This window comes from Bos indicus x Bos taurus, chromosome 9 (assembly GCF_003369695.1).
Source record: "Bos indicus x Bos taurus breed Angus x Brahman F1 hybrid chromosome 9, Bos_hybrid_MaternalHap_v2.0, whole genome shotgun sequence".
Lineage (NCBI taxonomy): Eukaryota > Metazoa > Chordata > Mammalia > Artiodactyla > Bovidae > Bos > Bos indicus x Bos taurus.
The window spans coordinates 49,415,829-49,439,599 of record NC_040084.1 but is presented as its reverse complement, the minus strand read 5'-3'; the positions used below and the strand labels follow the sequence as shown (position 1 = coordinate 49,439,599).

General features: G+C 36.7%; 1 protein-coding gene across 1 annotated transcript in view; it reads right to left on the bottom strand.

Moving 5' to 3' along the window:
* Positions 1-23,771, bottom strand: part of ASCC3 (activating signal cointegrator 1 complex subunit 3) — a 334,203-nt gene that overhangs the window by 89,576 nt on the left and 220,856 nt on the right. The window contains exons 25-30 of the mRNA XM_027551338.1: positions 22,808-23,028; positions 20,684-20,769; positions 19,058-19,224; positions 18,802-18,947; positions 18,561-18,681; positions 16,249-16,391 (exon numbers count right to left, since the gene is read on the bottom strand). Of these exons, the coding sequence (XP_027407139.1) occupies positions 16,249-16,391; positions 18,561-18,681; positions 18,802-18,947; positions 19,058-19,224; positions 20,684-20,769; positions 22,808-23,028 (884 nt within the window). The remainder of the gene's footprint in view (positions 1-16,248; positions 16,392-18,560; positions 18,682-18,801; positions 18,948-19,057; positions 19,225-20,683; positions 20,770-22,807; positions 23,029-23,771) is intronic.

The following is a 23,771-nucleotide window of genomic DNA, read 5'->3' as shown; positions in this document are numbered from 1 at the left end:
ACTTGTATAATTTGCAGTGTTCCATGGTAATGCCAATCATATCGAAAAAATAACATACAATTTACCATAGGGAAGAAGAAGAGTCCTATGGCAGGAGGTTTGGCGAGGCAATAATATCTTGTCCTTCCACATCAGGGAAGCCTAGCTGCTTCTCATTCCTCTGCCCCCACTTCCACATAAATCAATGCATTAAAAAGAACTATTTGCCTATCTGAACTGGTAAAGACCTAAAATCCTCATGAGGACAATCACAAAAAACAACTTCTTTTATTACATGGTTACTATAGATGAATTCTGAGTTATCTGTACATTATAAAAAAGCAAAATTTATAGTAATGTTACTCAACCAATAAGCATAAAATATTACTAGGAGAGCCTGTTTAAATTTGAAAATATAATTTTTGACTAGATTATATGCATCTTTACTGCTATACTTAATTTCATCTTGATCAAAACAACATAATATGAGCAAAATTTTTTAGGAATTTAAATATGATAATATATATAATTTGTTGAGTACTTACTAAGTATCAGGCATTGTGCTTATGACTTTACAAAAATGATAACACTTAATTCTTTACATAAAGTAATATAGCTCTAAGGTAACACTCAATTCATTTATACAACATGTTATACTTCAAATTAAAAGACTGGGTAATCTTGAATACTATATAGTAGTTTTTCTCAATTCTGATTCCATGAGAGAATTGAACCTCACAAAAAAATATCTGAATTACCATTGTCTTAATTTTTTCAAGGACAGTTAGTACCATCTAGATGCTTAGGATAAAGTTCATTTATCACATTCATTGGATGTCGTAGGACATTAAGGCCTAATTTTTGTTAGAAAGCTGCTATTGAATTTTAAAAAGAATAATCATAATTAAAACTCCTTGCTAGAGGAAGTTTTAATGCCACAGTTCACTTCTGTTCAAGTAACAATTGCTATAAGGTACAGGTATCTTTCCAATAAACAGTCTCTGAAATATGTCTGACTATATGTTAGTGAAACCAAAAAATTTTTTTCAATATTAAAAATAAAAGGAAAACAGCCCTACACTTCTCTAAGTATGCTCTTTTTTTTAGGGTGGTTGGGGAGGAGGCACATATGTAAACTGTTGAACCAATTACTTTAACTTAATAGAAATTTTTTTTTATATTTTAAATTTATTATACTCAAAAAGCTTTTGTAGAAAGATAGGATTCCATTTAAGTAGATACATTACTCTGCGCCTGAAATACATTCCAGTCAGAATATAATTCAGTGAGTTGATGACAATGCTGGCTCCAAAAGAAAGGAGGAGACCAGATTGGACAAGAATGAGCTAACAGATTGTGCAGCCCAGTTCTGTCCCTTTGAGTGTGATATATTGTTTCAAGATGCTAAAAACCCATACTTTCTCAAAGCATATCTGTTGTGCTGGTTTTCCCATTTTCACAGAATCCTCATTATCAGAACTCTGTACTCTTTTCAAAGCACGTCAGACTCAGACCATATGCCACTGAATAATGCTTATCAATTGTATAAAACACTCAATAAAAGATGCACCACACAGAAGAATAATGAAAGTTACAAACACTTTCTTTTTTAAAAAAATAATTAAATACATCACATCTGGCACAGATGTTAAATGAAGTTAAAACATTTCCTCATAATTACTATTATTCTTAAAATATACTTCTTTATGATACACCCTACAGACTAAACGGGAAAAACAAAAATAAAAGAAACACTTTAGAACATTCTTTTGATCTACTAATATGAAAAAAATTTAAAAGTAATATTAATTAAAGGTAGTATGTTTTCAAACTTTACTGATACACCTCAGAACATGTTTTCCTGTGCCCTATCTGAGACCCAAAACAACCACACCTCAAAGTAATTTACCATACTGTTAATATACAAATGTATTTATAAATGATTAAATATAAAATTATATGAGAAGTAAATATGTAAATGAAATCTAAACAATAAGATATAAATCTTTGCTATATCTGCTAAATAAACACAGTATTATTTTCAATGTTTGCTTTTAGTTTAGTCTGATTCTTAATAATAGCAGTATCAAAACTGAGCTATAGGGTGAGATATTAAAATTTTTTCTTTATTAACGTTTCCAACTTAATTCATTATGCTATTGGTCGGAAATCCCAGTATAAGCGCTTCACATGGTGGCTGCCTGCCTGTAAAGAATCTGCCTGTGATGCAGGAGACCTGGGTTCGATCCCTGGGCTGGAAAGATCCCCTGGAGAAGGGAATGGCAACCCACTCCAGTATTCTGGCCTGGAGAATTCCATGGACAGAGGAGCCTGGTGGGCTACAGTACATGGGGTTGCAAAGAGACTCAGACATGAGTCTGAGGGATTAACACTTTCACACTATTAATTTCCGAACATATATTTTATGCTCATTTCAATTTTTGGTGAGTGCAAATTTCAAAACATTCTTGGAGAGCATTTTCATAGATGTCTGCTCTTAAAATGCAAACAGGGACTTCCCTGGTGGTCCAGTGGTTAACAATCTGCCTTGCAATGTAGGGGATGTGGGTTTGATTCCTGAGATCCCACATGCGGCAGAGCAACTGAGCCTGCAGGCTGCAACGACTGAGCCTGTTTGCCACAACTAGAGAGTCCGTGCGCTGCCAACAAAAGATCCTGCGTGATACAACAAAGATCTCACATGCTGCAACTAAGACCCGAGGTAGCCAAATAAATTAGGAAATAAATAAATATTAAAAGATAACCAAAATACAGAGAAAGTTGATAAAAGGGACATTATAGCATTATAATCTAAAGCAGCATAATTTTAAGCAAACAAATACTATATTAATATGAATTAAATCTGTGAAGGATCACAAGTAAAAGATTATGAATATATGATCAAATTTTACCACAGAGCTTTCAGCAAAAGAATATCTGTTTAAAAAAGTGCTATTCAATGTAATGACATTTACCGAACATTTAACTGTGTTCTAGGTCTGTCCTAAGCACATTAAATACACTAATACATTTAATCCTCACAAGAATCCTGTTGGGATAGGATTACTATCATCCTTTCATAGATTAAACGATGAGCTCAGAAGTGAAACACCTGACCAAGGTCACTAGCTTGCAGTGGGTAGTCAGTCCAGAACCTGGGAAGCCAGGATCCAGTCCATGCTCTCCACCACAATGCCACCCTCTAACCACCACGTGAATGAGGGATGTTTCAAGTACCTACTTGAAGTAATGACATCATCCACTTGGCTGAGGGTTAGACCTCATTGTTTTAAACAGTATGAAAAAAATAGGTGAGATTTGAAATCATGAGTAATGTCCCAGACTCACGCAGCTGGGAAACTCTATACAGGTGATCTGCACATTTCTTTTATACTGTTGATTTCTTCTCCTATGCTCACAATGAAGAATACTCACAATTAATTATCTTCTTCTTTAAACTATCACCTATTATTGAAAATGGCACAGTTCTTTTTGGTTGCTTGCATTTGATATTTTAGCTACCATCCCTATCAAAAGACACACACCCCCACTTTGACTTTTCCATTTTCTCTAGACAGCATGTTGTCCATGATTCCATAACTAGGCGGGGCAATAAAAAAACACAACTCTGAGATAGCCACTCTGATCTGCAGCTCACATGCTCTGCTCCCTTGCTTTGTGCTATTGGGCAAGTCACTTAATTCTTTTAAGTTTTCAGTTCCTGCATCAGTAAAACTGGGATAACAGGAGCAATCCTCCCAGAATTCATGATTAAATGGGATAAGGTAAGCCTTTAGGGAACGATTAAAATTCTTGATAAATATATCAGTTATTACTAAGCATAATAAGAGCTTTACCTCTTTAGTCAATAGGACATATATAATATCAACTAAGACAAAACAAAAAAGAAAAGTCTCATATCTTGAAGCTGCCCTTAATTACACAAACACTCCATGAGGCCCAACTCAGTTCAAATGTCCAATGCTCAGCAAATCTGCAGATAATGTCTGTTTTAATACTTAACATTCTTAGCCTAATAGTCTTCTGTATTGGACAGTCCTTAACCCACTCCAGTACTCTAGCCTGGAAAATTCCATGGACTGAGGAGCCTGATAGGCTACAGTCCATGGGGTTGCAAAAAATCGGACATGACTGAGAGACTTCACTTTAAGAGGTCTGAAGCTTGATCAAAATAGAAAGCATGTGGGATGGGACTGTTGTATCATGAACTAAATCTATTTTAATTTGATAAAACAGACCTTTTAAGTTAAAAATATGGTTACCTTCATTACAGTCAACTTAATTTCTGATTTTCAAAAATCTCAACATCCATCTTCAAAGCCTGGTGCTAAATTCTTACCTATAGGAAGAGGTCAGTATGTATATGTTGAATGAAAAAGCAAATGAATGAAAGAAAGCTATAGTAAAATGTCGGAAGAAACTCCACCAAACCTGAACTTGTGATGATTTTGTATAAACCTAGAGTTCATCTATGAAGGCTTTACTTGTACTGTAGTGGGGTGAGTTATGTTTAGCTTAAAAAGAGAAAAATTTTCAAGCATCAAAAAATTTCTTCAGTATGAAGCATGTGGTGTGCATGCATGCTCAAGTTGCTCAGTTGTGTTCGACTCTTTTGCAACCCCATGAACTGTAGCCTTCCATGGAATTCCTCTGTTCATGGAATTTTCCAGGCGAGAATGCTGGAGTGGGTTGCCTTTTTCTCCTCCAAGGGATCTTCCCACCCAGGGATCCAACCAGCATCTCCTGCATTGCTAAGAGGATTCTTTACCACCTAGCTGCCTGGGAACCCCCATTAAGCAAGTGGAAACAACATCAGTTCTACTTTTCATGAATGTGCTCCTAGTGTGCACCTATGCAGTTTTTCATGAATTCACTTTGAAGCATTGTATAAAATTATAATTAGCACATTTCCTTAATAACGCTCAATGTCATCTACCTAAGTCATATAGCCAATTGATTTGAATTAACAAATTAACAGTATTGTTTAACAATACTATGTTCCAAGGAATTTTTATCTTCCATACTTTGATTTTCATGTTCCACATCTAGATACCTTTCATACAGTCAGAAAGCTATTCCCTCTCCTGCTTCAGATTATTTCCCCGAATCCACCTTCTGGTGGCACCGTAGACCTTAGAGTAAACTCAAACACTGTGGCGCAGGACCTTTAGGGCAAAAAATATTGTAGAATTGTGTTTAATTCATTCCTACTTGTAACGATGTAAGGACAAAAAAAAAAAAAAAAGGTAGTTCTCTTTGATGTGCTTTTCTTTTAGCTACCTGGACCTTATTTAACACTGGGGAGGAAGAAAGGGTTAGCTATGCTGCTAACCCGATAGATAAGTAGAGGAGATGAGGAGGAGAATGTAAGACAGACTGAAGAATAAAGTCTAATCTTCAGCCAGGGTTCTGTTTTCCCATTCCAGATATGCATCTCATCCAAAGTGTGAGTGATGAAATAAGCGCAGTATTCTGAGCTTTCAATCAGGAAACCCACTCAGAAGAAAGGGTGTTCCCTCTGCTCTTTTATCTTGCAGAGCAGGCTGGCAACTATCCAGATCTCAGCACCATTCACCCTGCACACTGAACTAGCAGAATATTTGGCAGAATCCAACAGACTGTACTTGTTAGGTACTAAATTATAACATTAATTAAATTACATGGAAAAGCTTCTAGAAGGAGCTGTATATGCTATTTGCTTCCATTTCCTTCCCCGCCCACCCATTTACTCAGCTCATTCCAAACTGGCTTATGTTCACAACATGTCACTGACCGTACTTGCCAAGTTCGTTTAGGACGTCCAAGTGCTAAATCCCATGAGTGTTTCTCTGTTCTTATCTCACTCAACTCCCATTAATATCTGATGGAGTCAAGCACTCCTTCCTTCATGAACCCCTCTTGCCTACAGAGTTCAGGATGCTATCTTTCCACACTGGCACCACTATCTCTGGGTCCTTTGCCAGCTCCTCATTTTCTCCTAAGCTCACAATGACAGTCCCTCAGGCCTGCCTTCTAAGCTCCACACTCTCTGAGGGTCTCAGTTGCTTACTTGGGTTCAAAGGCTGCTTCTTCACAGATGCTCCAAAGTTCATGTGTTCATCTCACTCACTCTGTGAGTTTTACAGACTTAACTATATTTAACTCCTTGAAAGTCTTGCTGTGCTGAGTTTAGTTGTGTCCAACTCTGAGCAACCCCATGGACTGCAGCCTGCCAGGCTCCTCTGTCCATGGGGATTCTCCAGGCAAGAATACTGGAGTAGACTGCCATGCCCTCCTCCAGGGTTGAAAGTCTTAGAGATATAATTTAATATGTCAAAAACATAACTTTTCCCCCTTTTCTTTCCTTTTGTTTTTAAAGCTCAAATCTGTTTTCTGTCTTCCTCTTTCCATCCTAAATCTGTCTCTGCCTTCCTCTCTATCCTACAGGCTCAGCTCTCCCCATTTCAATACAAGACACTATTACTTACTCAGACGTTTAGAGTTAATAACTGGGGCACAATTCTTGATTCTCTTCATTTTTTCAATCACCATTTCTTATTTATTAGACAGTCCTACTGAATCTAATCCCAAATACATCTTTTAATTCCTATTGTTACCACTCTTAGGTGGCCTCGAGGTCACCACCATCATTAATTCCCTGCATACTTCCACTTCAAACTATTCTCCACCAAGCAGCAAAATGAAGTGAAAGTGAAAGTCACTCAGTTGTGTCTGACTCTTCATGACCCCATGGACTATACATTCCATGGAATTCTCCAGGCCAAAATACTAGAGTGGGTAGCCGTTCCCTTCTCCAGGGGATCTTCCCAACTCAGGGATCGAACCCAGGTCTCCCACATTACAGGCAGGTTCTTTACCAGCTGAGCCACCAAGGAAGCCCAAGAGTCCTGGAGTGGTAGCCTATCCCTTTTCCGGTGGATCTTCAAGACCCAGGATTTGAATTGGGGTCTCCTGCATTGCAGGAGGATTCTTTACTAGCATACTTCCACTTCAAACTATTTTCCACTAGGCAGCAAAAGTGATTTTAAAACGTTTAGCTTAAAAGCCTTCAAAGCCCGGGTACACCCCCTTCCTTAGATTCAGCTTAGTCTGCTTCCTCACTTCCTTCAGTTATTTGTTCAAAAGTACCTTCATCAGGGAGGGCTCCTCAACTTGCATTACTCTACAACATTTCACTACTATCCCTGGCACCCCCTATACTCTTTACTTTAATTATTTTTTCTCCCCACATCAATGATCACAATCTGACATACTTGTTTATTAGCCATCATTCCCACCAGAGTGTTAATCCCACAGGGCAGGAACTTTACCCGCCTGACATAAGAAGGAGCTCAATAAGTGTTGATTTAATACATGAATACATGAATGTCTTCTCATAGTACTGAGAATAAAAATCCAAACTCCTTAACCATGGGTCAGTGGCCTTGCATGAGCTGGGTCTGGCTTGTCTCTCAAACATAACTTGTACCACCCTCCTCCTAGCTTATTCTACTCCAGCTGAACCTGAACTTCTCTCAGTTCCTTTAACATGCTGTTCCTTCACCTGCAAGGCTGTTATCATCTCTCTTGGTGTAGCCAGCTTGTTCTCATGCTTCGGTGCTCAGCTTAAATGCCATCTCCTTAGAGAACGCTTCTTTGACCATTCTACTTAATGAAGAACCTCCCATTCCTCTATTGTATTTCATTTCTTATTGCCTTCTTCTATAGCAATTTTGATAACTGATATCAACTATTTATTTAATCATGTATATATTTTTAAACTTCTATTTTCTTCACTTAAGCTTTTTGAGATTTGGGATCAATAAGGCTAACACGTGTGCCTAGTAAGTTGTAGACATTCAATAAATAGATGTTAAATAAATGAACACTTCACTGATTCTGTTAAGAGCTACCTATTGATTTAAGTGAGAGGATTATTTAATGGATATTTTTGAGAGGGGAGAGAAAGAATTCCTAATTATGTAATGTCAGGTAAACTTGCAACTGAAGCTGCTGATCATGAATTGGATGTCGTCTGCTGTATAAGCACTCATCATTAGGAGAAATAAAAGGACCCAATGGAAAAATATTACAAAATGTGATCCATGAACCGTCCATGTGTGCCTATTCCTGCCATACCATCTCTACTTCAGTCCACCCACGTAGGCCCCATGGGGTACTTTTTATGTGAAACTGACTGAGGGAAGAAAAATTTCAAATGGCTTTGAACAAGATGGTAGCACTATAAGAAGTACATTGCCGTGGTATTATGGTCACTTGATGCATGACTCTAAAGAAAGAAGTAAAAGTTGATTGTAATGTATTTCCCTGTCACTTTACTGTAAAATAGAGATGGAGCGAACTGATCATCCACTCTTTACTCTGTAGTTACTGATTAGCCAAACAGCCAGGAGCTTGGCAAGAGTGCTACCAGAGAACAAGTGGCAAGGAAGCAGAAGTTTTATGTGGATGAACTTTTAAAACGGTCCGAGAATAAACAGCTCCCTATATCCCATGAAGATGTTTACCAAAAAGTTAACAGCAGTGTGGAAAACGCTGTTAACAGTCTAGTGGGCATCTGAGGGCACCCAACAGCCTCTCTCCCAGGCCCTAGGTCTTGTGCAATGGTTCATGTACTAAGTGGCTCCATCCCGGGAGAGATGAACTCTGCCTGAGCTAAACACAGGCTTCCATCTCCTCGGGCAGACAGACCCACTGCTGCTGCTGCTCAGCACCTAATATGTGAGCGACGCATAAAAGCCTGGGCCTGTTGTAAGTACTTTCCCCATGGGAACAGACAGCTACTTGAAATTATACTGGACCCTTTTGAGCACAGAGGGGACATCTACTTGAGACAATGTCTAGAATGGACAATATAGATTTTGATTCTCCTATGCTGCCCATCATGTCCTGTCAGTGCCTTGAATGGCAGGATAACTGAAGAAGGCTTCAGTTAGGATAACTGAATGAGTTATACATCATCATGATCTCCTGTACGATAATGCTTCTTACTGAGGAACTCACGTGATAGAGAAAGATTAAGACAAAGGCTGCCAGGAGATCCCCTGTTCTTACTATGTCTCTCATTACCCAGAAAGAGCTGCCTTTATAGATCAATGACTCAGAGAGAATGTGTATGAATGCATTTGGGCAGCAGAAGGGCTGTGCTGAACCTCCACTGTTTATAGGCAGCCTGTGCCTGAACATCTCTCAATACAAGGCCAAAGAAGAAAAGATATTCCTTACCCCTGCTGCATGCTAGATACTGAAGCTTAGGCACTTAGATGTTTCTGTCTTGGACCTGAAGCTCGAGTTCAACTCAGTTCAGTTGCTCTGTGGTGTCCAACTCTTTGTGACCCCGGGGACTGCAGCACACCAGGCTTCTCTGTCCATCACCAACTCCCAGAGCTTGTTCAAACTAATGTCCATTGAGTTGGTGATGCCATCCAACCATCTCATCGTCTGTCGTCCCCTTCTCCTCCTGCCTTCAATCATTCCCACCATCAGGGTCTTTTCAAATGAGTCAGTTCTTTGCACCAGGTGGCCAAAGTATTGCAGTTTCAGCTTCAGCTTCAGTCTTTCCAATGAATATTCAGGACTGATTTCCTTTAGGATGGACTGGCTTGATCTCCTTGCAGTCCCAGGGACTCTCAAGAGTCTTCTCCAACACCACAGTTTGAAAGCATCAATTCTTCGGCACTCAGCTTTCTCTATGGTCTAATTTTCTTATCCATATATGACTATTGGAAAAACCATGGCTTTGACTAGATGGACCTTTGTTGGTAAAGTAATGTCTCTGCTTTTTAATATGCTGTCTAGGTTAGTCATAGCTTTTCTTCCAAGGAGCAAGTGTCTTTCAGTTTCATGGCTGCAGTCACCATCTGCAGTGACTTTGGAGCTCAAGAAAATAGAGTCTGTCACTGTTTTCATTGTTCCCAATCTATTTGCCATGAAGTGATGGGACCGGATGCCATGATCGTCATTATTTGAATGCTGAGTTTTAAGCCAGCTTTTTCACTCTCCTCTTTTACTTTCATCAAGTGGCTCTTTAGTTCCTTTTGCTTTCTGCCATAAGGATGTTGTCATCTGCATATCCGAGATTATTGATATTTCTCCCTGCAATTTTGATTCCAACTTGTCCTTCATCCAGTCTGGCATTTCGCATATGATGTATTCTGCATATAAGTTAAATAAGCAAGGGGACAATACACAGCTGTGATGTACTCCTTTCCCAATTTGAAACCAGTCTGTTGTTCCATGTCCAGTTCTAACTGTTGCTTCCTGACCTGCATACAGATTTATCAGGAGGCAGGTAAGGTGGTCTGGTATTCCCATCTCTTTAAGAATTTTTCAGTTTGTGGTGATACACACAGTCAAAGGCTTTGGCGTAGTCAATGAAACAGAAGTAAATGTTTTTCTGGAATTCTCTTGCTTTTTTGATGATCCAACAGATGTTGGCAATTTGACCTCAGGTTTCTCTGCCTTTTCTAAATCCAGCTTGAACATCTGGAAGTTCATGGTTCACATACTGTTGAAGCCTAGCTTAGAGAATTTTGAGCATTATGTTGCTAGTGTGTGAGATGACTGCAATTGTGTGGTGGTATTCTTTGGCATTGCCCTTCTTTGGAGCTGGAATGAAAACTGACCTTTTCCAGTCCTCTGGTCTTGCTGAGTTTTTAAATTTGCTGGCATTCTGTGTGCAGTGCTTTAATAGCATCATCTTTTAGGATTTGAAATAGCTCAGCTGGAATTTCATCACCTTCACTAGTTTTGTTCATAGTGATGATTCCTAAGGCCCACTTAACTTTGCACTCCAGGATGTCTGGTGCTAGGTGAGTGATTACACCATCGTGGTTATCTGGGTCATGAAGATCTTTTTTGTATAGTTCTTCTGTGTATTCTCGCTACCTCTTCTTAATAGCTTCTGGTTCTGTTAGGTCCACACCGTTTCTGTCCTTTATTGTACCCATCTTTGCATGACAGATGATGCTATGAAAGTGCTGCACTCAATATGCCAGCAAATTTGGAAAACTCAGTAGTGGTCACAGGACTGGAAAAGGTCAGTTTTCATTCCAATCTCAAAGAAAGGCAATGCCAAAGAATGCTCAAACTACTGCACAATTGCATTCATCTCACACGCTAGTAAATTAATGCTCAACATTCTCCAAGCCAGGCTTCAGCAATAAGGTGAACCATGAACTTCCAGATGTTCAAGCTGGTTTTAGAAAAGGCAGAGGAACCAGAGATCAAATTGCCAGCATTTGCTGGATCATGGAAAAAGCAAGAGAATTCCAGACAAACATCTATTTCTGCTTTATTGACTATGCCAAAGCCTTTGACTGTGTGGATCACAATCAACTGTGGAAAATTCTGAAAGAGATGGGAACACCAGACTACCTGACCTGCCTCTTGAGAAACCTATATGCAGTTCAGGAAGCAACAGTTAGAACTGGACATGGGACAACAGACTGGTTCCAAATAGGAAAAGGAGTATGTCAAGGCTGTATATTGTCACCCTGCTTATTTAACTTATATGCAGAGTACATCATGAGAAATGCTGGGCTGGAAGAAGCACAAGCTGGAATCAAGATTGCCGGGAGAAATATCAATAACCTCAGATATGCAGATGACACCACCCTTATGGCAGTGGTCATGTATGGATGTGATAGTTGGACTATAAAGAAAGCTGAGCGCCGAAGAATTGATGCTTTTGAACTGTGGTGTTGGAAAGGACTCTTGAGAGTCCCTTGAACTGCAAGGAGATCCAACCAGTCCATCCTAAAGGAGATCAGTTCTGGGTGTTCACTGGAAGGATTGATGTTGAAGCTGAAACTCCAATAATTTGGCCACCTCATGTGAAGAGTTGACTCATTGGAAAAGACTATGATGCTGGGAGGGACTAGGGGCAGGAGGAGAAGGGGACGACAGAGGATGAGATGGCTGGATGGCATCACCGATTCGATGGACGTGAGTCTGAGTGAACTCCGGGAGCTGGTGATGGACAGGGAGGCCTAGAGTGCTGTACTGCATGAGGTCGCAAAGAGACAGACATGACTGAGCAACTGAACTGAACTTGCATGACACAGTCCCTTGGTATCTCTAATTTTCTCTAGTGTTTCTCATTCTATTGTTCTCTATTTCTTTGCACTGATCACTAAAGAAAGCTTTCTCATCTCTCCTTGCTATTCTTAGAACTCTGCATTCAGATGGATATATCTTTCCTTTTCTCCTTTGTCTTTCTCTTCTTTTCTCAGCTATTTGTAAGTCCTCCTCCAAGAACTATTTTGCCTTTTTGTATTTCTTTTTCTTGGGGATGGTTTTGATCACGGCCTTCTGTACAATGTTATGAACCTCTCTCTGTAGTTCTTCAGGCACTTTATCAGATCTAATCCCTTGAATCTATTTGTCACTTCTGCTGTACAATCATAAGGGATTTGATTTAGGTCATACCTGAATGGTCTAGAGGTTTTCCCTACTTTCTTCAATTTAAATGTGAATTTTGCAATAAGCTTGAGAGAGTGATGCAAGACCCAACCATTTGGGGTTAATGGTGGGAGTGGTGGCTGTCCAACTGAGAAATCCAAGACGCATAGCAGCACATGCCTACAAACCTTTGGAATCACTGCAGGAGCCTTCATAATGGTAAATATGAAAGAACATTACTATTATTAGAGTTTTCTCATTCTGCAGTATGATTTCACATCAGTGATACTTTCTAATATTTTACTTTGATGCTTTACTGGGTTAAGAATCTAGTTAGATAATTTCTTTTGTCTTTGCTGATAATCAAAATAGAACACATATATTCTTCCTTGGTCACATTCTGTTTCTCCATCCTCTTCAGATTTGCCGTAGCTTTCTTTCCTCCCTCCCCTGAATCCCTCCCTTCCCACCTCCACATCTAGGGACACTTCCTGACTTCACACCATTCAACTGAAGAATTATTTTGATGCTACTATCTTCCACAGGGTCTCCCTACTCTATAGCTGCTGGGATAACTGCTCCCATGCTTACCCTGCCTCCTTTGAATGCTCAAGTTTCCTACCCAGAGTACTCATGACTTACCACAGAACACCAACCTGACACTGTCCAAGAAGCAGCAACAGGAATAGTTACTAAATGTCTAGGCCAGGATATCATGGAGAGTAACTCTTACAAAAATTGAAGCCTTGAAAAATCCTAATTCATTTAGAGGATTCAACAGTGAAAACTTACTTTATAGTAGGTTTCAGTATAATTAGATGAATTCACATAATAATCAGTTGTAAACCCTCAGAGAATTTGACTTTAAAAGTGATGGCTTTTAGTGGCAGGAATAAAAACAAAGCTTAGGTTGTCTTATTCTTGAGATGTGCTTAGTGAAACAAAATGTCCAGAAACGACATAATTTCCAACTGGCCTATTTTAGCAATGAAATATATGAAACAGCAAAAACCATGTAGGTAATTTCTGTATGTTCTAATAAGCCTTGGTGATAGATTTTTTGCTGATAAAAAAAAAATACAAAACAGAGAAGTAGTTTCATACAATGGTGAGCAGTCCAGAATTTCTAAGGCCTCACACCTTTAAATGAAAAATAAAGAATAGTAGAGTTGAACTACAGCTGGGGAGAGCACATGAGGTTCACATTTGAGGTTCATGTGAGTCACATATGTGCTAAAGGCACAGTTCTTATATAAATATGCTTTGAGCACACATCCCCAAATGTAAATAGCTACCTTGTACCCTGACTTCAAAGAAAAGTCTCCATTAGGAACACTGCTAGGGATAAGAAACAAGAGGAAAAAAACAAAACCAAAAAGAAAATAAGGTTAGATAGATGCTGTATATAAACTAAACTGTATACAGGTATATATTTTATACATCAATTTTTCAGCATTTCCTTTAAGTCAAGATAATGTTTAAATATAACAGGGTCATTTATTTGGGCATAATAAGTAAATAACACAGGATAAGGAACTTTTGACAAAATTATTTTGATTTTAAATTATCTTGAATTATATACCATGTATATACCTACAAATCACATTAAAGGAGTAATGACGAAACTTGAAAGATAAATGATGGCTTTCACCCTACTTCATGGGTTATGTGATAGCTTTTACATGAAGTTAATTTTGGGTTCTGCTACTTATTAGTGATTAATAAGGTCATCTGTGGTCCTACATAAGAACATCTTGAAATATTAACTGTTGCTAGTTAACTAATGTTAACATATGACTGTAATATACACAGGACCATCCAACCCTAAATGAGTTGTGAGACATGGAAGGGTAGGAATATGTGACTGTTGAGACTGGCACTCGTAGGCTAGGAGCACTGTGATTACTGTCCTTCAGGCCACATGAGATGTGCAGGGAGAAGGAAGACAATGCAACAGTTTTATCACTGATTTCAGCTACTTTTTTCCAATCGTAACTCCAGCTAGGAACATATTTTAAAAAACCAGAAAAGTGTAAGGAAGAAAAAATCACTATCAATCTATGGCAGGAGATAGGAGAATACCTACATTTAGAAGTACTGGAAGGAATCACAAAGAATCATATTAACAGACTGTTTCACATAAAATGCAAAAACTGCCATTTGAAAAAACTAAAAGACACTCAGTGAACTACCAAAATTTACTAATAAAGCAGATGGAAGGTTAATACATGTATATATAACTAATACATACATATGGAAAAAAGTAACATACTTCATGAGTGACATGCCTCATACCAGGCATACCTCATTTTATTGTGCTTTGCAAATAATGTGGCTTTATTTTTTCTTTACAAACGGAAGGTCTGTGGCAATTTCATGTTGAACAAGTCTATCAACACCATTTTTCCAACAACATTTGCTCACTTCATGTCTCTGTGTTATATTTTGGCAATTCCCTCAGTATTTCAAACTTTTTCATCATTATTTTATTTGTTATGATGATCTGTGATCAGTGATCTTTGATATTACAATTATGACTTATGGAAGGCTCAGATGATGATGGTGAGTGTTTTTTTTAGCAATACAGTCTTTTTATAATAGATTAAGTTATGTACTTTTTTAAAGATATAATACTATTGCACACTTAGATGACTATAGTATAGTGTAAATGTAACTTTTATTAAGCACTAGGAAAACAAAAATTTTGTGTGATTAGCTTTACTGCAATGTTTGTTTTATTGCAGTAGCTGGAACCCAATCCACAATATCTCTAAGGTATGCCTGTATAAAGTTTTAGGGGTGTATGCATGGCTATATGGTATTTCAATTTGGTAAGGTTCCCACACAAATATATTTTTAAAATGCTGTACTGCAACAGATAAAAGCCCAAAGGAATGAAGGGACAAAAGAGAATAAAATTAAATATATGGAAAAAAATGTTCAACTACAAAAAAATTAAGGCACACATTAAAACACTAAAACAAGAAACATTTTATCTATAACAATAAATTACAACAAGTGAGCATATACTGAGACTGTTACTCTCATACACTGCTGACAATTCATACATCAATAGGGATAATCAAAATTGGTACAGCCCTTTTAGAAAGTAATTATCAGTGTGTATGAAAAATTATAAAAAATGGCTACATTATTTGAACCATTAATTTAAAATTTATAAGTCTGTACTCAGGAAATAACTCTAAATAAAGAAAAACCCATAATAATAAAGATGAATGATTATTTAATTATAGGAGAAAAGTACAATGGAATAGTCATATAATAGAATTATGCAGATATGAAAACATTTTAATGATGCTTATTACTTAAAGGACAATAATAGGCTTTACTTTATCAGTGTTTTCTAAATTTTTGAAGATGGTCATGTTATATAGTTTATACAAAGTTAATTTTGCAAAATTGATTATGAATTTCAAGAGCAGTGAACATTCAAATATTATGAAAAAACTTAGCCAAATATTAAAATATACATAGGTGATGAAGTTAAAGGGAGAAATACAGTAATAAATGGGAAGCCTGGGTGACTCAATGGTAAAGAATATGCCTGCAAGGCAGGAGGCATGGGTTTGATCCCTGGATCAGGAATCTCTCCTGGAGAAGGAAATGGCAACCCACTCCAGTATTCTTGCCTGGGAAATCCCATGGACAGAGGAGTCTGGTGGGCTACAGTCCACGGGGATGCAAAGAGTTGGACATGACTTAAAAACAACAGCAATGGTAATAAATAGATTAAAACTAAACATAATTATATATGTAATTCCCATTATGCTATAATACACACTAATTTGACAGGTATAAGAAGTAGAATTAAAATATGTTGCTTACCTCTCTTTCATCCATATTCAACCACTGCTTTGGATCTTCTTCAGTAGCTAGAAAGGCTATCAATTCCAAAGCAGTAAGGCGAGTTTGACGTCTTGATGAGACAAATATCAAAACAGGTTTGGCTGGAGAATGGCTTCTAATTGCTATTGAAAAATTGTAGAAAATAAAATAGTAAGCCACTTAAACCAGAATCTGAATTTCATTAGGATATCAAACAAATGCATGAAAACTAAGGATGTAAATGATTTAATCGAATTCTTAATTTGGTCATGAAATTTTAACATTATACTGGAGAAATGATAGGAAAGGAAAGGTAGCTGTCTCTACTTAGCGGAATTTTTTGCCCAAGACAGGGAAAAGTGAACTATCTTGACTCCTGGTTCAGTTCTGACCTGCCAAGGAAGGAGACTGAAAAGCTGAGACTCTCCATAAACAACTGTATATGGACACAACTGTACAGGGATACTAGATCTCAGGTTGGGTTTTCTATTTTTGAGTTGTGTTTCTGCTTGCCTAAGCAATGATACTACAGAGTTAGTTGGTCCTGGGGTCTGGAGAGAGAATCAAGACCTGAGGCAGGGGTGGGGTTGAAGGAAAGCCACAAAAAATTCCTTTTATTTTTGTCCTGTCACCAGTAGATAGAAAAATTAAGTGAGTTTGTATCAATAAATTAGCCAGATATGTCATAAAAATGTTTTCCCCAAAACATAAGCATAAGGTTTAAAGTGGGAAGATAAGAGAATGCAGAAGAGAGCTGAAGAAAATACCATGCTTGAATCCATGTCTGAGTGACGGCACACAGGGAGTAGGCACACAAGATAAGTAGTTTGAAAACTGGGTAATAAGACCGAAAAAATATTACTTAAATAGCCACACAAATCATTTGACTTAACTGGGATTGAAGTTTCTTTGCTATGCATAGGTTCCAAAATACTGATAAGATGGCACAAGGAGAATTTATACTTATGTGTACATAGGTCTCTTAAAACAGAGATATGAGAAATTTTTATACTAAAAAGTACAACTTCCTTGTAATTTCTTGTTTGAAATGTGAGCTGCAGAATTTCTTTTTTATGGGGTAAAAGAACAAGGTTCATAAATGGAAATGTTGACATGACCTTGGCTATATTCATACCTAACAGTGAGAAATAAAGCTACCACAAAATCATAAATGTAAACTCAAAGAAATATAGTGATCCACTACAGGTATAATAAAGAGTTTACAAGGATAGCTGCTGTACTTATGCAATATTTAGAGAAGTGTAGGCATAGTTAATTTACTGTTGATTTACATAATATAAATTGCTTCATTTCAATCACTGGTTTGGAATCAGTCATTCCTTAAATGGAACCAATCCATCAAACATACTATGAAAAATTAACACATTCACAGTTGATCAGAATTTATAGAATGCAAATGGTAATACTTTGATAAATCATATTAGAGATACATTTAAAATACACATATTAGCACAATATTGCTATCATTGGTGCACATAATCATGAATGAATGAATGTGCCTCTTTTTTAAACCTCAAACATTTAATGGATTTTTGCTGCTGCAAGAACAGGTGTGGCTGAACAGCTCACGGCAGATTTATTGTTCATTAGTGATTTTGTACAATGCTTCTTTGGAGGTGTAAATAATCTGAACTGCCAAGATTGGTCTCCAGTTCACAATCAATACTTTGCTTCTGTCATAAGGCTAATTATAGCAGCTAAAAAGTCACCTCACAACTGTCACCTCACAATCAACAGCAGTTCACATTAGAGAATTTATTTTGGAGGTTATTTTTAATTGATATAATAAATATTCCTTATGCAGCCTAAACATGAAAACATGTTTCAATAAAATAGGAGTGTTATTCTTAAATCTTTCCTGCCTGCCTAATTTGTTAGAAAGGGAAAAACAAAAAATAAAACATAAACACATACCTAGCCAAAAACAGTACTTAAATTTTTCAGATGATTTCTGATAAAAATTAGTATTATGAGTCTAAAATAAATATTCTACTTGTCATTTACTCAAGTTACTATCATAATACCTTAATAAATTAATTTTAAGAATAATTTGATTTTTTTAGAGTACATACATTTATTCTACTATGAAGACACTTTCACTTATGAAATCAAACTTTCAATAGTCAGTTCAATATATATTAATATTCCTCAACAGTTAAGGTAAATAGTTCTAGATATTTGTAGAAGTTGGAGCAGCACCACCCTTTCAAAGAAGCCCACGATATTTAGAATGCATTTAAAGGCCACCATACAAAACGGTTGTTATTCATCCCAGGAAATCTGAAGCTTACCCTGAAATGTAGGCTTATTCATACTAGCCATACGAGGACAGTAATGTTGACCTGGGAAACCCTGAATGTGAACTTCCAGTGGAACTGGGCGTACTGATGGTCGGAAGTTGAACAAGCCCATCTAGAGTAAAAAGGAGAGAGAAACCATTTCCAGTTTTTATACTGTATAATATTCTACTGCCTCCTTAATAAGGCCCTAACCCATACCATGAAATGTCTGGTTTACCAATCTTTCACATACCTGACGAATATTGAGCCAGTCAGCAAGGTCTCTGGCATTAGCTAATGCAGTGGATAGTCCAACTATCCTAACAGGCTTTTCTGTGTGGGATGAGATGAAATTCGTTCGAGATACAATGACTTCTAGAACAGGGCCTCTTTCTTCCCCTAAGAAAGAGGAATAATGGATGTTAATCATTTAACAAGTCCTGATGCTAGCTGCTGCAGGTATGACGAGTCCAAGTTTGTAAACTGGATTCAGATGCAGTGGTACCCACCGAGCAGATGGATCTCATCTATGATGAGAATAGTGACTTGCTTTACATAGTTCCTATTTTGCCAGCTTCGGCTGACTCCATCCCACTTCTCTGGTGTGGTCACAATAAGGTCAGCCTTGGCAATGGATTTCATATCAGGAGTTACATCTCCTGTCAGTTCAATAACTCTGCAGGAGAATAAAAATGATCCCTTTAAATTTTCAGGTAACACATGAGCTTAGAAAAAATATGGCCTTCAAAATAAAATTTTACTATGCTTAAAACTACTTTATCTCCCTTTGACTTCTGAAATTTTTTGACTTGAGTCCAAAACAGATATTTCTTAATGATTCTAAGATGATTTCCTCCCATAAAATGAAGAATGTATAAAAGCAAATCACTGTAATCTAACTTCTATGCAGATATGCAAGAGTATCAAACTTTGTTTTGATTATGTTTACAAAGTCTCTACCCTTTGTGATTTTACAGAGGTGAACTCACACCTCCTCCTTATGTTGGAATAAACACCTTTCTAATGAGGGAAAGTGTTAACTTATTAAGACAAAAGGAGGCATTCATTAAGAATATGATTGTGTGTAAGTTTCATTTCTTTTCTTAGGTTGAAATTGTCTAGATATTATAGGCAAATTCAAATATATAAGGACACAAACAAGGTCAGTTGGGGCAAATATTGTCTTCCCATTCTGAGAAGATCTCAGAATTATTGTGAGAAAGAAGGAAAATTGAAGGCTAACTCCAAATTTTAGGTAACCATGAAGTCATTTTTATATCTGTTTTGACTTTCAAAAAACAGAAAAAAAAAATCAAGATTAGTTCCTCCAAGGATAGCATTCCCAAAGCTTTTTGTTCCTTTTATTCTTTTTTTACATTTTATTTATTATTTTGAATAGGTAATATATTTGTATGGTTCAAAGTATATATATATATATATATATATGTAGTAAATAGTCTCTGCAAAATGGATATTCTCATCACCTGATTCTCATTCTAAAACAAACACATATTTATATTCTTCACCAAGTTTTAAAAACAAAAGGGGAATACTTAAGTTAAAAACATTTCTTTAAACAGTATCTTGGAAGATCTATTTCTCAGTATATAGAATTCATTTTTTTCATAGAGTAAGACAATATTTTCATTGTGTGAATGTGTCATAATATATTTAGTGATGCTCCAGCAGTCACTCAGGATACATGCAATCTTGCTATTAAAAAAATATTATAATAAGTAACCTTGTCAGTAGTAAAAAAAATTTTTTTAAGTCATGTTCTCCAATGATTTTCTTTTTCTTTTTTTGGTAAATTATTTACATGCAAAATGCCTTCTAAGCAGTTTTTGGAAGCTACTTTGAAGTGTGTGAAAGAAAAATAGAGACATATCTTATTTTTCTTTTGTTTTTGAATCTAAAGTTTTGAGAAAATTTTCTTGCCAAATAAAAGTTTAAGTAAACTAAGGGCTTTCATTTTTCAATCTTGAAACAAGTGAGAATATTGATAACATTTTAACTATAACACTTTTAAATAAAATGAAAATCATTTAAAAGCATTCAACAGTTTTATGCAAATCTTTTATTTCTTGATCTTTTTCAATTATTCATCACATATCTTCTGAAAAGTAAGAACTTACTTTTTACCAAGTTTTTCTTCTATTCTAACTTTCCAATCATCCATTCGTTCACGTACTAGGGCTTTTAAGGGTGCAATATATACTGCCTAAAATGGGGATACAAAAAGATCTCATAAAAACAGTGACATCATTTTCAAATAAAGGTAAACTCAATAAAATTTATCAAAATATAAGTGTAGTTAAATGTATCTTTTAATACTGAAAGACTTAAAATTTTAAATTAATGGGAAAATGTCATTAGCTTAAACTACATTTAGCCAAAGTAAGACTTGAATGTAACAAATCATGAAAATACTGACATAGATAATTTTAAATATTTTTTAAAAAGCACCATTGGTATTTTCTTTAGGTGGTTTATAATGAAATTATCATTTAAAATTTTTTAATTTTAATTGGAGGATAATTGCTGTACAATATTGTGTTGGCTTCTGCCATACAACAACATGAATGAGTCCTAAGTATACATATGTGCCCTCTCTGTTGACCCTCCTTACCACTCCCTACTGCACGTCACCCCTCTTGGTTGTCACAGAATGAAATTATCTTTTAACATAATGTGAAAATTTTTTAAAAACTAGGAGATAATAAATTATATATGCTATAACCCTTTCATGAAAAAAGCTACTAATTTTGAAATTATACAGATAAATAATCCAGCTGTTTAAATTTTAATGTAGATTTTATGGAAGACGCCAATGCCAGTCATACATTTTAGGTGTTCTACAATTTAGAAAACAAAAATAAATTAAAAATAAAAAACCCTGGTCTTTAATAATCCAAACTTCCATACAGATTACTTACTGGAAAAAAATTCTTTCCTCTATAAAATGTTTCGAATTTAGAACAGAGCTCTACTGGTTGTGTTAAATTTGTCTCCTAATGGCTTCCCCAGTAGCTCATCTGGTAAAGAAGGCGCCTACAGTGCAGGGGACCCCGGTTTGACTCCTGGGTTGGGAAGATCCCCTGGAGAAGAGATAGGCTACCCACTCCAATATTCTTGAGCTTCTCTGGTGGCTCAGATGGTAAAGAATCCACCTGCAGTGTGGGAGACCTGGGTTTGATCCCTGGCTTGGGAAGATCCCCTGGAGAAGGGAACACTCTCTGGAGAAGGGAATGGCCACCCACTCCAGTATTCTTGCCTGGAGAATTCCATGGACAGAAGATCCAGGCAGGCTACAGCTGAGGGGGTCACAAAGAGTCGGACACAACTTAGTGACTTCTGTTTTCACTTTTTTTCACTTTCAATGGATCCATCGCCACATAGTAAACTTAAGAGTGAAAGAAAGTAAAAGTGAAGTCGCTCAGTCGTGTCCAACTCTCTGGAGACCCTGTGGACTGTAGCCTACCAGGCTTCTCTGTCCATGGGATTCTCCAGGGGATCTTCCTGACCCAGGGATCGAACCCAGGTCTCCCGCATTGCAGGCAGAAGCTTTAACCTCTGAGCCACCAGGAAAACATTAAGTTAAGCAGGGAAGAATAGCTACTAAATGAAAATCATTGAAAAAGGAAGTTAAAACATTTCTAAAATCACAAATGATGAGGAAAAGAGTGCATAATTCTAATCATAACAAATAAATTCACTTTTTTGGAAAAAAAGGTTTCTGAGAGTACTTCACATTTCAAGAAAGCTTAAAATCAACACTTATTTGACTCGACACATTATTTACATTAATAATAGCATGGCCATTTGGAGAAATGTGGAATAAAGGCTGCCTTGGTATTTCCTGAGGGTAATCAGCTGAATTTATTAACGTATATTTCCTTCACAGCCAAAGGGTTTGATTATGATTAATGATTATGAATCATTATATTTCTTATAAGTATGGCTATGAACTACATATCTTACAATGAAATTTCCTATGAATTACAGATACTTTACAATGAGGAAAGGACATGTGAGTGCCAATAAGTACATTAGAAATCTAACTAAAGGACTCCAAAGTATTAATATAAATTTCCTTGTGGCCATTTACTCATATATTGATCTGGGCCCCCGTGGAAAACTCACAAGAGAGTGGCAAATCTATTCAGTAAGTCCTGCCAGTATATTTAGAACTGGCTAATTTACAGATTATAAATTATGTTTTATAATTGAATGTAAATATGTGATTGTTTCCAACTGACCTTTGAAGTAGGGTACTTGTTGAAGACTCTGAAAATGGCTAATTCAGCTGCAACAGTCTTTCCTGATCCAGTGGGTGCTCCAAGTAGGACATTACAGTCTGTGTGATACAGCGTATGAAATATTTGTGTCTGCACAGGGTTAAAGTGGCTGAAGTTGTACAGTGCTTCATATGCTTCACAGCCCAAAGCTGTGACAGGTAAAGGCTGAAGATCCAGTAATTCTGAAAAGATTCAACAAGTACATACAAAACTGGAGAACATGCACATTATAAAATACTGTCTTTTTGAAACAAATTATAATAATCCTTAATGCTTTAGAGGGAAAAAAGGATTAACCAATTCTTATATACTAGTTACAGATCTCCCCCCCCCCTCATTACCACAATTACGATATTGACATATCATAATTTTGCTTTTCTGGCAGAGCTCCCTCTAAGACAGTGCTAATGATCTTCCAATCAGGAAAGAGATCTAAATGACAGGTATATGGATATATGCATGTTTTAGAAGAAAACTAAATTTACACCAACCTGTAGAAGAAGGAAAACCACTTGCAAACTAGTATAAAACAGTTACTAAGAACAAATAACTCTTCATTTGTTAGATAATTGACAAAACAGAGTGGTTGAGTGCACTGTTGTTCTAGACAATGCAAACTAACAACCTAAAATAAGAAGAAACTTGTGTGGGAGTTTTAAATCAGAGCATGACTGGGTAAATAAGAACTGTGCTGAGAAAACATGGAAAATCCTGGCTGATTCGAGCTCAGTGGAATGCCTGAATATATACTTGGATCCACACAGAACTAGAAATCACTGAGGTTACATCATGTGTTTTTTAATACCAATTGATATGTCATGGTGGTACATTTGTTGCATTTAAAAATGTAGTCAGAAAATCATCTAAATACATAAATAAACATGCTTATCCACTCAACAAAGAAGGGATTAAATGAGAATTAAAA